We start from the raw sequence: 15,631 nt of genomic DNA on the forward strand, positions 1-15,631 counted from the left end.
CTGATCTACCTGCTCTTTGTCTTTGAGGGAGGCATCATACCAACGACCTAGGGACTTCACAGGCTTCTCGGAAACTGTTGGAATAGGTTTTTCACCAATGTGAAAGCGGTGGTGTGACAGTTTTCCCTTGTCAATAGAGATGCTTCTGGACTTGCTTGGCTTGATCTTCATGCGAGCCAGCTCGATGTTTTCTTGGAGCTTTCTCAGAAGCCCTACAGTGCAAGCCTTGGTTGTGGTGAGCGTTGTGAGGTCATCCATGTAGGCTCTGACAGGCGGCAGCCTCAGGCCAGGTCTTATTAGCTGTCCCCCAACCACCCATCGCGATGCCCGGATGATCACCTCCATGGCCATGGTGAAGGCCAGCGGGGAGATGGTGCAGCCGGCCATGATTCCCACCTCCAGGTGTTGCCATGCTGTGGTGTACTCGGCAGTTGTCACGCATAGCTGGACGTCCTGGAAGTAGGCCTTGACAAGGGTTGTGAGAGCTGCTGGGACCCTGAAGTAGTCGAAAGCTGTCCACAGGAGGTTGTGAGGGACTGAGCCAAAGGCATTGGCGAGATCCAGGAAAACCACATAAAGGTCTGTTCTCTCCTTCTTGGTAACCTGGATCTGATGCCAGATGACACTAGTATGTTCCATGCAACCGGGGAAGCCTGAGATGCCTGCTTTCTGGATTGATGTGTCAATCAGGTTGTTTCTTTGCAGATATCCTGCCAGCCTATGAGCAACCACGCTGAAGAATATTTTTCCCTCGACATTTAGAAGGCTGATCTGGCGGAATTGGCCGATTTCTGATGAGCCCTTTTCCTTGGGGATAAGGATTCCACCGGCTCTTCGCCAGGAAGTTGGTATCTCCTTCTTTTGCCACACGACTCTCATCAGCTTCCAGAGGAAGCGCAGGACATCTGGTGCGTTTTTGTAGAGCCTGTATAGAACTCCGTTGGGACCTGGAGCTGATGCGGCCCTTGCTCTACGCACGGTTTTGTCTACTTCACTCCATCTGGGTAGGCTGATGTCTAGATCGTGCTCTGGTGGATTGACTGGTGGCATGTCAGGTGGGAGTGTAACCTCTTCATGGTGTCGGTCGTCTGTGCTGGATTTTTGCAGATGTTCTTCCAGGTTGGCCTTTGACACTGAGAGACTTCCAGACTTCTCCTTTGTGAACAGACTCTTCACAAATTTGAAGGGGTCTTTGTAGAAGCGTGTTCTTGTTTGCTCCTTCCTTCTGCGCTTCCTCAGAAGGTTTTCCGCTCTCCTCAGTGTTGCAAGTCTACTCTGGATCTCTCCCTGCAGCAGGTTTATGCCCTCCTTCTCCTCCTCTGTGGCCTTCCTCCATTGCTTCTTCAGCTGTCTCCTCTCCTTGACTAGACGGTCTATTTCTGTCTGTCTTCTGGACTTAGTGGGGATTGATGGAGCAGATCGTTTTCCTTCGACCACTCCAAACCGTTCCACTCCATAGGCATAGATTAGATCCCCCATTCTCTCCAACTTCTTCATGGCGGTGCCTCTGATCCCTTCTATGATGTTGCAGATATCAGTGTTGACCTCCTTCCACAGTGTCCCGTCGCAGGATTTTGGCCACTTGACAAATGGCCTTCGCCCCCGGATCTTCTTTTCCTTTGCAGGTCGTAGTGGGTTGGGTTCAGGTTGTTCTCCCTTGCCTAGTTCTGCCTCCTCAGGGACAGGGGTGTTGATGTCCTGCAGACTGTGGGGTTTGTCCTGCTGCTGAACTTCAGTCGACTGACTCGACCTGCTTCTCAGAAAGTAGCTGTCGATGCGAGTTCCCTGTTGACCCTTCTTTAGGCACCCTTTCTTGCCTTGGTGTATTTTCAGGCCTTGGGTGGAAGTAACCTTTGTCCAACCACATACGCAGCTCTGAAGCTTGTGTCCTGCTGTGGCTGTTGGAGCCTCAGGTATGCTGATCATCAAACTCGTAGTCTGTTCCGTTCCTGTGTTCGTTACCGGGTGTTCTGCCGATGAGCCATTTTCCGCCCCCGCTCTCGCTGACTCAGGGGGTATTTTATCCCTAGAACTATACTATGCGCCCTAATTCAAAAAATGAAAACAACTTATTACTGTACACGTCAGTAGCCAAAGGAGGAGCCTTGTAATTATGTAGATCTACCTAAGTAAATGCTCGCATGTCAGTTACGGAATATGGACTAGACATTTTCTGGCCGGCTGAAATATTGCGTATATTCTTTAATAACATGTCTTGTTTGGTAGCCCTCAATTACAGAATGTTTAGCAGGCTGAATATTACATTTTATTAATAAAAGAGAATGATAAGACACTGTCATGCAGCGACATGAATACCATTTACTTGTACAACACGTAATGTACAGAATATCATAAGCATTTATTCAGGTAGAATCATCTCAGATTACATTACCAAACATCTTTGACAATCAAACCATGATTGTAAGAATCCACATTTTGTGTTATTATTGCACAAAACTGTTGTGTAAACACGGAAGTGTAGCTCTTCTCCTCTGAGTTCAAGTGCTCCCTCAGCAGGAATACAAATCCTGTTAGGGATACACCAATGCCCTGGAGGTAATTTATTAATTTTTAAACACGCTTTTTGTCATGCAAAGCGTGTTTATGTCCATTTTGTGTGCAGCCTTTTAAAAAAGCAGAATGTTTATTAAACATACCATTCAATCTAACAAATTGTCCAGTTATGGTTTGAAATACTTGAAATTGATCTGTCTATGGTACACTTACTAATGATGAAAAATTATATATATCTGCGATTAATCGCGATTAAATACTTTAATCGTTTGACAGCCCTAATCATCAATAATAAAATATATATTTTTTAGAATATATAATAATAATATACAATATTATAGCAATAATATACAATATAATAATTGTAGATGTATAAATAATTGATTTATAATCTTATTGTAGCCCCTGAATCGTATTCGTAATCAGACCTTGAGGTGCCCCAAGAATACCACCTCTAGTATTGTAATTGTAAGGTCCCCTGCATGGGCTCATCCAAGCACCACGTACATGCTTCCTTCCAGCCCTTCAGTCCACTCTCTCGCCAGACATGAGTGTAATACGCAGCCTGACGTCTGGTGTCATCTGATCCCAAACAGCACAAATGGCTGCTTCATATACTTGTATACGTCTAGTAGAACACAAAAGTCGGACAAGGAGAGCGCAAAAAACATGGTTAGCATCTGAATGGTGACTGTCTGACACGTTTATTGTTAGATTAACTGGAGCATTTTACTCCGTTCAAATCCATTGAGCCATCAGGATGAGTGTGTGTGGTCTGAAAACATCCTGAGCCCAAACAAACTAATGAGCTATAGACGCTGACTCCTCATTCCCAGGATAAAAATGTGAAAGCATTAGCATACAGCTGACAGAGATAAACACACAAAATGGTCAATGCCTTGTTGAAACTGCACATGAATGCTAATTGGAGTAGTCATTTAAGTCAGTCATTGAGGGAGTGTTGCTAATAGGGATTATATGACCCCTCTTAAGTAAACACCAAGTGACCTCCATTATGACTACTTATCACAGCTACAGCCCTTTCCTTTCTTTCCCTGCGAGGGGTGAAGTCTGACACATTCCTCCCCTGCCAACTGCCGGGTCAGCGGTGTGCGCTGATAGACGGGGAACATGGATTGTTTTCATGGCAAGAACAGAAGAGGTAGGGATTGGGGAGAAAACAAGCATATTACTCCCACTTGGGGAGATGTCAAGCTGGGTTCTCAAAAATTGTCTCATCATCAAAACTTTTTTGTGGGGTAATTTGCTTAATAACACACTCAGGAATATAAACAGAACCTGTCCTGTGTTGTTAGTTCTTCTCACGCACACCTTAAACGGCAGCATCTTGGCTTAGCTGCGGTCGGGCTAGTCTAGTATGACTCGAGTGCTTAAAATTAATTAGCACTGCCCTGTCCAACCTGGGGCACCGTCACATCATAATCCACCAATTGTTTGTCGCAAAGACACTGCCACTCTGTAAATAAAGGTTCAGCTGAGCGAAGAAAGCTTGAGGAGGGGTGACTGGTAAAGGTCAGTCCATGTCTTGTTTTAACAACAGCACATTAAATTAACTTACTTCCTCCAGCTTTACAACGGTAATAAAGGGAAGGAAATGCAAAGAGGGACACAGGCAGTGCTGACTATCTGCTTTGTGCGATGATGTATCAGTCCTGCTCATGCAGCTCAACCAGAAAATAAGTCTTTTTTTTTTTCTTGAACCCCTAAATGGAATATTTAGCATTATGAACAAGGCAAGCTATTCTTTCAACCCTCCCACCCCCCGCTCCTCTCAAGACTAACTACCTTGGCCCTTGCTACTCAGGAGATATTCCGAAAGGACTGTAGGGCATTGAGTTACATTTGAATCTTGCTTCATTATGCGTAAAGGAAATGGAAAACTCAGCAGACGCTGCCAAATGGCCTTGTGATTTTAACAGCCATTGGCACATCATGCATCACAATACCTCCTTGTTATGAGAGCGTGAGGTAACAGTGCTGTAAGATGTATATTTTCCGACAGAGTTGCAGAGTGTGTGCTAAGTTTGTCCAGATGGCTCCATAAGGTAGAGCAAACCTATGTGTGGAGTGGACACACACGCACACACACGCACACGCACACACACGCACACGCGCGCACGCGCGCGCACACACGCACACACACACACACACACACACACACACACACACACACACACACACACACACACACACACACACACACACACACGCACACACACACACAGCTGTATGTGATGCAGAATTTTTTTGTTGCTCATTGAAAAGCAAGGAAACAATACATATTGTTTGCCAGGGACACCTGGATTTCACTTAGGGTGCATTTCTGCAGAGAACACAGAAAGGCAAACAGTTTTAAGCGTTGATCCCATGTCTAATGTACAGTAGTGTCTCAACTCGGCTCTGCATGGGGCGGTAAGTTATCCAAATATTATGGCCTTATTGTTGCAGAAATTTGTAAAACCTCAACACACTAGATCTACATGTAGTCATACTAACAAGCAGCCTTTATTCAAGACGAAAAACTGACTGCTGCAGTAATGTGGAGACCGGAAAATGTTCCACTGCGAGGCTACAGTTTGGACTTGTAGTCGAAAACTTTGTCCCATACAATACATTAGTCGGAACAGAACGTAGAAAACAACATTATGTATTGAACTGTATCCTAAAGGAGACAAGGACAGCAGGAAACCAGACCGTAGCCAAGTGGAGACTGTGGGGAATAATACTGTGGCATCCAACTGAGGGATGGGCCTTTAAAGTGGTCAAATTATGACTTCTATTTTCTACATTTAAAACACTTCCTTGTGGTCTACATAACAAGTAATAGTGTTTTTTTGGTCAACATTTTTCATGATTATGTTTTACAGACATCTTACTGACTGTCTCTTCAGGATGCACCGTTTTGAGGGCGGCCTTACTTATGCGCCTCTATTTCGATAGCGTCTTCGCCCCGTCAGCCATTATGTCATGTTTAGCGCGTCCATATCGAGTCTATAATTTCGAACTATTCGCTACTTTGTGTTAGAAATGGCAACAACATGTACTAGCCAATCTGCCCCACAACAAGTAGACAGAGAAAAAGAAGGAGCTTATTGACTACACCGCCGGACTACAATGGCAGACGTGCGCAAAGCTCTTCAGGTAAATCTCTACCATATATGGAAATATCCGCTGACGTCACATTTGGGAAAAATGTCACAAATAGGGCAAATTTCTACGGCTCAATTGGAGGAAGTATGAAAGAAAGCAAAATTGTTTTATAAATATCTCCGCCATTCCTTTATGGTTTAAATTAAAATTTTCTGGACTTATGCGGATTCCATACACAAAAACAGGTACTAATACGTTAAAAAAAGTTAATTTTGAATAATAGGTGACCTTTAACTAAATCAAAGCTAAAAAATAATGATCAAATAACTTTCAAATATTGTTTTAGTGAGATGAGAGAATCACATCTGAATGAAGTTCTGTTTCAATGTAAGCTTTAAAGAACCAGTATAATAGAAAAAATAAGTTGACTTTATATGCCTAACTGTGTTTCACTGTATCCATTAAACCAGTGGTCCCCAACCACCGGTCCGTGGCCCGGTACCGGTACGTGGATCGATTGGTACCGGGCCGCACTAGAAATTAAAAAACAAACAAACAAAAAAAAAGTTTTTTATTTTTATTTTTTTTATTAAATCAACATATAAAACACAAGATACACTTACAATTAGTGCACCAACACAAAAAACCTCCTTCCCCCATTTACACTCATTCACACAAAAGGGTTGTTTCTTTTTGTTATTAATATTTCTGGTTCCTACATTATACATCAATATAGATCAATACAGTCTACAGGGATACAGTCCGTAAGCACACATGATTGTATTTTTGTATGACAAAAATGTGACGACCGGGTCGCATCGTGATGCTGTTCTCCCAGGAATGCAGATGGGCTTCGGACACAGCGTGCAGGTAGGAAATGATTTATTTAAGGAATAAATCAGACAGAACAAAGAAAAACGTGCTCATAGCACTTAAGGCAAAAACTAAATGGGCTAGCGTGGGAGCTAGCAGGCAAAATAGCCTAGCGTGGAAGCTAGCAGGTATAGAGCAGGAATCAAACGTCGTCAACTGTTGCATAAGGCAAATTAGGAAGCCAGACCGAGTGAGGCCATGGCAAAGACTAAATAGCCCTCTGATTAGCGCCCGGACAACAGGTGAGCGTCTCGAACACTAACCAGAGGCAGCTGAGTGCTATCTGCCGCCATGGCAACTGAAACAAACAAACTCAAGAGGTGCTGAAAACACAGGTGACTTGAAAACGTAAACAGAATATGATCCGGGCAGCGAATCATAACAAAAAAAACTAAAAAATAAAAATTAAAAATAATAAATAAATAAACCCCCTTTCCCGGTCCGTGGGACAAATTTTCAAGCGTTGACCGGTCCGCAGTTACAAAAAGGTCGGGGACCACTGCATTAAACCATATCCCATTGTATTTACAATCCGCAAAGTATGTGAAAATACTGTCTAAGCATCACAAATGCCACAAAATCACATAGCCATTTTGAATATTCTGCTCCGAACGTTTTTGGCAATTTCCGTAGATTCGGGGACGTCGCTGGAGGAACGCATCTGCACTCTGACCATATCATCAGATCAGTCATACAGGAAATACGCAAAAATTGGAAAGAGATGTGCTGTTTATTATTCAAAATCCTTAAGTAAGGCAAGAACAGATATGCTTGGCTTTTTTTATGCTTTCGAAATTGTAAATAAACAGCCAACAATTGAGTCAACAGATTGATGGTCATCTATTGCGCCCATAAAAACCTCAAGAAAAAACGCAAACAATACTCAATTTACATGTTGTGACCTTCAAAGGAAACTGCACTTTTTGGGGAATTTTGCCTATCGTTCACAATCATTATGAAAAACATGACGACGGATCGATTTTTTTTGAATGAATTCTAACTTGTAAATGAACCTGAATAATAGTTTGCTTACAACGGAGCCAATAGGAGGTCCTCTATTTCGCCCACAAAACCCAATAAATAAACTTCCCCCCAAAAAAACAACAATACTCCATTTACATTTCGTGACTTCAATATTAACCAAGTATTTATTAGTGATATTGTTATTACAAGCGCTAATGCAGACAAACTAGTTATAGTGGCGCCTTGATCACAAATTGTGTGCAATTTCGACATGATCCACTGGTGAGGTGTTTCCTTTCTTCCTTGATCCCTGTAAATTTATTCTAGATCAAAAATCATGTATTTCAACTGGATAGAAGAAGGCTGAGGATGTATTCCGACAAGTAAGTTAATTAGGACCCGGAAATGGCGAGAACAACACGAAGAGACGCTTGGATTCACCCCCTTTTTGTTCTTAAGGATTATGAGTCATTCTCCATCTAAACAGGAATATATAAACATCCTAGCAGTTGGCATCCTAATGACAGCAGACATTGTACACTAAGTGATGTTTTAATATGTTTGTTGGCTTTCATGATGTCTGCAGTGGGCAGTAATCAGTGATGCTTTAAAAAAAAAAGAACGTTGTGATGCGTTTATGAAATTAATACACTGCATATGCTTAAAATGACCAAAAAACTTAAATATTAAATGTTATTATAAATGTGCTCGTTACTACATTACATATACAATTACATCTTATATATAAAACCCTAATGGAGGTGTTTGGATGTTTTTTTAAGGGCTTTATAGGCAGAATAGAGCGGCTGCCATAGGCTCCATTGTAAGCAGACATTTGATCGCATTTATTTAATATTTAGAATGCATTAAAAAACAAAAACTAAACAAGTCTAGAACATAAAGTTGTCGCATAAAGCAAATAAGAACACAAACCGTCACCAAAGGCGAACATTGATCCCACGACTACAGAGTAGCAAGAGGGGTATAAAAAAGGGGCATGACTGTGATTGGCAGCAGGTGTGTCCTAATCAACAACCAGAGGCCGGTGAGTCCACTCAGTGCACCTAGCAACAAGAAAGGTAAACAAAAGGAGGAAAGAAGCACTGAAAACTGAACAGAACACTAAACTAAGAATAAGAATATACACAAAACAGGACATGACCACAGTATCAGTATTACTACTAGTTCATTTTCCAAAAAGTACAGTGAGTTTATGGTTTCTTTATAGATCAAATAGTCAATATCTTTCACCATAAATAAATATTTAAATTTACAGTTAACACGTGATCATATTCGCTGATCTCACTCATGGATGAGCAGTATCTGAATTGGCAGGATAAAACCTGGATCAGAACACCCTGAGATGGTACCTTAGATAGAAAATGAGCCTTTTAAAGTGTTCTGTAAACTGAAAATTAGAAATTTTCTCAGTACCTCACTAATGCATGAGCCCTTAAAAGGCATCAATGGCGATTCTCCAGGATGCCGGATGAAGTAAAACGGGTCTGTAAATAATTTCATTTTGTATCACCGACCAAACAACATAAATTTAAAGTTTCTACATACAAGAAAATTGTTGTATTTTTGTGATATTCATTCGAAAAATTTGTTGTACCACCAAACTAAAAAACAGAAATTAAATCTAGGGATTAATCAATAAATTAATTGATTTAAGAAATACTCATTTACCTGGGACTGAATCAACAGCACCTCTGCTGGTTGCATTTAAGTAATGCATCAACTTCTTCAACATACCATGAATCCAAATTCTATGCCAAACAATCGACGGAATTCTTCTTGGATAATTGCTTGGCTTGCTTAGAACCCTGGTGACAAGGTACGGGAAATAGTCCCTGGTAGTACATGTCAAGCTGCAGTGGTCCCGGGCCTTTCACCACATTAGAGACTGTGCTGGGACACATCACTGGGCACCTCCTCCTGGGGAGGGGTGCTGGTGTGGCGCAAGCATTAGACAGGAGGAAGTGCAAGGGTTCCTATGGTGGAGCAATGCTTTGTTTTTTTTTAAGTATTTCCATAGTAGAAAGGAGGTGGGGGTGTTGGGGGCGGGGGGTGTCCATATGCTTGTGTGCCACAAGGACAGGGGGTGTGTGGGATCAGATGTCGCCTGATGATTGACAGCAACAGGCTTAAAATGCTTTGCTGAAACTTACAGCGTCCTCTTGGGCTGCATTGTTTTGCAAACAGCAGGAAAGCGACAAGTCCAATGTTGTTTTACAGTTTCCACACACAAGTCAAAGGACGAGGAGGAGGTCTGTGAAGAGGAGGGACTCTGGCCTACATAATTGAATTTACATTTGTCACAAATGTCATCAAGCATTGTTAAATTTAACAGGGGCCATTTTAAAGCCTCAGTGCGCGACGCCTCACTGCAAAAAGCGGGTTTGAGTCTGAGCCTGCAGGCTGTATTTCAAATGATGTCAGAGCTAAGCTGTTGTAGTTGGACTGTAACGCGCTGCTCACTGTATCACAGCCGCAGGAACTTGTATCTGCTCTGCTTGCAGATGATCATTCTACATCATCCAGGGGTGTCTGCCAAATACATGTCTGTCAACACATCTGCAAGACCAAGTTTGACAGGGAAATTATGAAAAACAGGTTTTCTTTTTATGCTCTTCCTTTTGTCTGACACAGGACCAAAGTAAAGATTCATCCGGTGGAGGCCGCTTGGAATCCCATCTGTTCATCTGTAAACACACAAAATTGCCTCTCTAATCTTATTTAGCTTTCACGACTTGTTTACTCTTGGTGTAGTCGTGCCGTGAAAGCATGGCCGCCACGCTGTGAATGAGGCATTGTCTGAACACCAACAGATTTAATCTCCCCCCCAAAACCAACGCGCCCCCGCTCGCCTTGCCCCCTTTCCTACATCCCTGACGCCACATGCAGGTACTGTACATACTGGACATGTCAGGAATGGCTGATATGTCTTACTTTAGAGCTCCCATGTTATATGTTTTTAAACAGTTTTCCTCTTGGAGGTCCACAATGTGTTTATTGGAAGTGTGTTGCCTCAAATCTAGCCTTGGTGCTGGAATTTAGCAGTTTTTTGTTAATTAGCTGCGAAGTAGGGATGTGCTGGTCGATCAGCTACCGATCAGTATTAGGCCATTTTCGTCAAAATAATAACTTTTAATACCGATCACAAATGCCGATCCCCTTTGGCTGATATTTATTTAGTCTCCAGGTTTACAAGTGGCTAGCAGCTAATTATGTGTCTCCAAATACAGTGTGGAGCCGCTTCTCTAAGCCAATAATAATCACCTCCATTACGGCAAATAAACAAGTAATATTGTGTTGAAATTATTAAAATAAAAAAATTACAGTTAATATGTGCGATCGGTATTGGTATTGATATCAGCCGATCTCATTCAAGACGATCGGAACATCCCTACTGTTTAGTCCACGCTTGTCTCAAGACAGGAAACGCTATTGTATGCATTTTATTAGCCTTTTACATATACAGTGGTACCTCAGTTTTTGTCAGTAATCTGTTCCAAAAGGTCGAAATCAAAGACCCAATTGATAGAAAACAGAATAAATTTTATTTTTCCAATCAAAAACAAATCAAATCAAATAAATTGGTCCTAGACACCCAAAAATATTAACATACATATCCATGCAGAAAACAATGTGAAATACATATTAATGAGCAATTATATGAATACAAATAACTTTTAACATGACGGCATGAGCATGGCGGGAGCAGCGAGAAGTGGAGGATGCCACCTTCAGACTGTGCTTTGATTTCTTTCTTGAATTCAATAGTTTTTCTCACCTTCTTTCTCAAAGTGTTGTCAATGTGTACTTTTTTTGACCCCATTGTTTGTTATTTTGCAGTCAGAATAAACAAAACAGAAACGGAGTCACCGGAGGCAACATGTTTGATTCTTTGTTTGGGGACTTGATTTTGTTGAATGAAGCACAGGCTAACTGACGTTTGTTACAAGCAATGTTTGACCGTACAATAACCGAGACGTAATAAGGAAACCATAGTACTACTGTACACTGTAAGTCTGTAACTGCACTTGGTCAAGATAATAGAGGCCAGATATCACACACAAAAAGGTAACATTAAGGAGTGGGGGAAAGGGACACACAAATTAACAGCACTAGCATATAATATCACAGTCACCTTTTAACAGCAATGCTAGATTAGCCTAACCGCTGAAGAAAAAACTAAATGATAAAATGTAGAGCTTTCACGCCTGCAGCTGACTGATGGAGAGTTGGCAGAGGTACAGCAATTGTTTTAAGATGTGTAGGAAACTGGCTTTGTTAAAAAGCTGTCCTCCATAAAGTGGTTGGCGTATACCTACTCAGTGGCCTAATGGGTAGAGTGTCCGCCCTGAGAGCGGTAGGTTGTGAGTTCAAACCCCGGCCGAGTCATACCAAAGACTAAAAATGGGACCCATTACCTCCCTGCTTGGCACTCAGCATCAAGGGTTGGAATTGGTGGTTAAATCACCAAAAATGATTTCCGGGCGCGGCACCGCTGCTGCCCACTGCTCCCCTCACCTCCCAGGGGGTGAACAAGGGGATGGGTCAAATGCACAGGACAAATTTCACCACACGTAGTGTGTGTGTGACAATCATTGGTACTTTAACTTAACTTAACATGGGGTACGTTCATGTTAAGAGCAGGTGGGTGGCGATGTATCATGTGCATTAGAAAGGAGGAGGGTTTTTTTGTTGTGGCGTTATAGAAAAAACTAAATTTCAAAAGTTACTGTTTGAGCGCCTTTTCTCTAAAAAGTGGAGCAAATAAGTGACGAAGATGATAGACTTTGTTCACTTTTTGGGTTCATGAACTGTATTACAGTTATAACTACGGGTGTCGCGATACAACTTTTTTGCTTCTGATACGATATTGATATTGGAAACTTGAGCACTGGCGAATACCGATATTAGTCCAATACGATATCAGCACGAGTCAGTACATACTTTTATTTTGTAGTGTGGAATGTTAGAAATGGCTTGATCAAGTGAAATTACTCAAATAACAATGGTAAGTATGAAAAACATTAACCGTATAAGACTGACAGATTTATCCTTTTGAAGTGGAGAATTAATTTGTTTTTGGCGACGCCTAGTGGTCACAATAGTTCCTTAAAAAAAAATTGAAATGAAAAATTAATGATGCGGACACGTTTGTTACTGGATACTTTCTAATATGCTTCTTCCTTGGAGACTTTGTATGTGTAAGTAATATCCCACTACAATTATTTGATACTTGTTTATATTGACAAATTTGCTATTTCAGATAGCAATATTGTTTAATTAAGGACACTTATTATATATGTCAATCTTGTGTGATATTGTGTGCTTAGATATAGTGTGGCCGCTAGCTCTTAGTAGCCAATATCCTACCATGTTTACCTTTTGTAAATGACTTCCCTAAAATACAAGAAAAAATCCAACTTGTGTGATTATTGGAGGACATTTACAGTATGTTACCTTGCTGTCCAGCTTTGCACAAATTTACACACTGCAGGACTGTTTAGATTTGAGATTTTAAAAGCAAGCCGATGTCATAGGATACTTTTTTGCTGATATTGGACCGACATCCGATATCAATATCGGATCAAGAAATTTATGACATCATTCAATCAATCAATCAATCAATGTTTATTTATATAGTCCTAAATCACAAAAGTCTCAAAGGGCTGCACAAGCCACAACGGCATCCTCGGCACAGAGCCCAAACAAGGGACGTCGATGTGAATGACTATGAGAAACCTTGGAGAGGACCGCATATGTGGGTAACCCCCCCTCTAAGTACAGTCCCTAGTGGATCCACATAACAGTGAGAGTCTAGTCCATAGTGGGGCCAGCAGGAGACCATCCCGAGCGGAGACAGGTCAGTAGCGCAGAGACGTCCCCAACCGATGCACAGGCGTGCGGTCCACCCCGGGTCCCAACTCTGGACAGCCAGCACCTCATCTATGGTCACCGGAACCGGAATAACATTAAAAGGCAATTTTGCTATATAAGGGATCTATTTATCTAAGTTTTGCATTGACCTTTGACTCGTGGCATTTAATTATTAAGAAACTTGTTACAAGCATGTTGTGTACATCAAGCGATACATTGACCTTGGCACAGAAAACCGAATTGTGGTCATATCCTGGTCAAGCACGCGCACACACACTCACACACACTGGCTTGATGTGAGACCGTTTGCGGCCAGCAAGCTGCAGGAGAGCTGGACTCCTTACACAGACTTGTGTTCTTACACCCTGGGAAGCTGATGGATGATGTTTGTTTGGTTTAGCTCTGGAGAATGTGCGCACCCCCCCACCCACACACACACACATTAGGCTCGCCCTTCTCTCATTCCGCATCCCCGTGTTGATTTTGGGCTGCTTTTAGTTTTTTTTAAACTCACTTTTCCGTCTCTTACTTCTCTGTGTGAAAACATTAACTGAGACTACTTTCTCCACTGGAGCTCGAGTTCTAATGAGCCATGAATGTGAAGTTCAACCATCACAATAAAGAAAAGAAAGTTCCCCATGAAAGTCTCACCTCGTGCACACTCCAGCAGCACCACAGCCTCCAAGATGAACAACACAATGCTGAGGACTCCCATAGCGGTTCCAAATACAACTTTAGGCTTGCTGAATCTGAAAGACAAATGGACGCAATATGAAACTGCAAACGGAAAATATTACGGGGAGTGTAAACGTCTTCAAAAGTACCCTACAAAATTAACTTTTATTTATAAGGCACTTTTTATTTGACATTGAATGTCAAACTGCTACATATTAAAAGACATACAAAAATAAAAGAGAAACATTTGATAAAACATCACACGATACACAGATTCAAATTAGCTGTAAGCCTTTGTAAAAAAAAAAAAAGTCCTTTTTTAAAAGTACAAAATGATTCATGTTCAAAAACATCATCATTATACTGGACACACAGTTAATGTACATTTTCTATCCCATTCTTTATGACCTGTTCTCTGGGTTGAATCCAAACTGTAGTCCAGGGTCATTGAGAGGCTCAGTATATTTTAAATGATTTTGGAAAAACATCATATTATATTTAAAAAATAATCACTACAATAATGTAAAGTTGTTATAATGTGGGTGAATTGTGGCTGAAGGTGGTGAGACGTTGATGTGATGTGAGGTAGCCTGATGTGATTTAGTTATACAACTCAGAATTAACACTGTTACAAATAGACAACGTTTTAAATAAAAAATAAATGAATGTTGATGACAAACCTGAATGTTGACTGAATGAAGTCAAGCTCGCCTCCTGACAGTCGCTGAAGTCCGTGTTGAGTCCATGAATCAAAAGTGACACTTCCTGGCCCTTTTTCAAACCTTTCCGTCCAGTAAACCTTCTTTTTGACACAAAAGCCACGATGTAAACGACGCAATGAAGCAGAAATGTGTCAACAACAACAAGAAAATTAGTCCAGCGTTCTCTCAGGCGCGAAGACCAACAAGTGACTCGTGCAATGCGCAGGCTCGCCGCTGAGCGTGTGCGCGCGGAGGGAGGCGACCAATCAGAGACCGCGCAGTTATTAACCCTTTGGCTCGCACAGTAGATACAGTAGAGTAGACCAAGGGTGACCAAAGTGCAGCGCGGGGGCCATTTGCAGAACATTGGGACCATATAACAAAAAGGCACATTTTCAAGAGTTTGTCTTTAAATACATAGCCTAGCCCAGGGGTCAGGAACCTTTTTGGCTGAGAGAGCCATGAAAGCCAAATATTTCAAAATGTATTTCCGTGAGAGCCATATCATATTTTTTTAACACTGAATACAACTAAATGCCGGCAGCACGGTGGTAGAGGGGTTAGTGCATCCGCCTCACAATACGAAGGTCCGGGGTTCGATCCTGCGCTCGGGATCTTTCTGTGTGGAGTTTGCATGTTCTCCCCGTGACTGCGTGGGTCCCCTCTGGGTACTCCGGCTTCCTCCCACCCCCAAAGACATGCACCTGGGGATAGGTTGATTGGCAACACTAAATTGGTCCTAGTGTGTGAATGTGAGTGAGAATGTTGTCTGTGTATCTGTGTTGGCCCTGTGATGAGGTGGTGACTTGTCCAGGGTGTACCCCGCCTACCGCCCGACTGCAGCTGAGATAGGCTCCAGAGACCCCCCGCGACCCCAGAAAGGGACAAGCGGTAGAAAATGG

General features: G+C 42.0%; 1 protein-coding gene across 1 annotated transcript in view; it reads right to left on the minus strand.

The window, feature by feature from the left end:
• The window catches only part of LOC133646890 (fibroblast growth factor receptor-like 1), a 110,190-nt gene extending 95,269 nt beyond the window's left edge, over positions 1-14,921 (minus strand). Inside the window, exons 1-2 of the mRNA XM_062042780.1 lie at positions 14,709-14,921; positions 14,005-14,102 (exon numbers count right to left, since the gene is read on the minus strand). Coding sequence (XP_061898764.1) covers positions 14,005-14,068 — 64 coding nt within the window. The 5' untranslated portion in view covers positions 14,069-14,102; positions 14,709-14,921. The remainder of the gene's footprint in view (positions 1-14,004; positions 14,103-14,708) is intronic.
• Between the last annotated feature and the right edge of the window lie 710 nt (positions 14,922-15,631).

The sequence above is a fragment of the Entelurus aequoreus genome, linkage group LG03 (assembly GCF_033978785.1).
Source record: "Entelurus aequoreus isolate RoL-2023_Sb linkage group LG03, RoL_Eaeq_v1.1, whole genome shotgun sequence".
Taxonomy (NCBI): Eukaryota; Metazoa; Chordata; class Actinopteri; order Syngnathiformes; family Syngnathidae; genus Entelurus; species Entelurus aequoreus.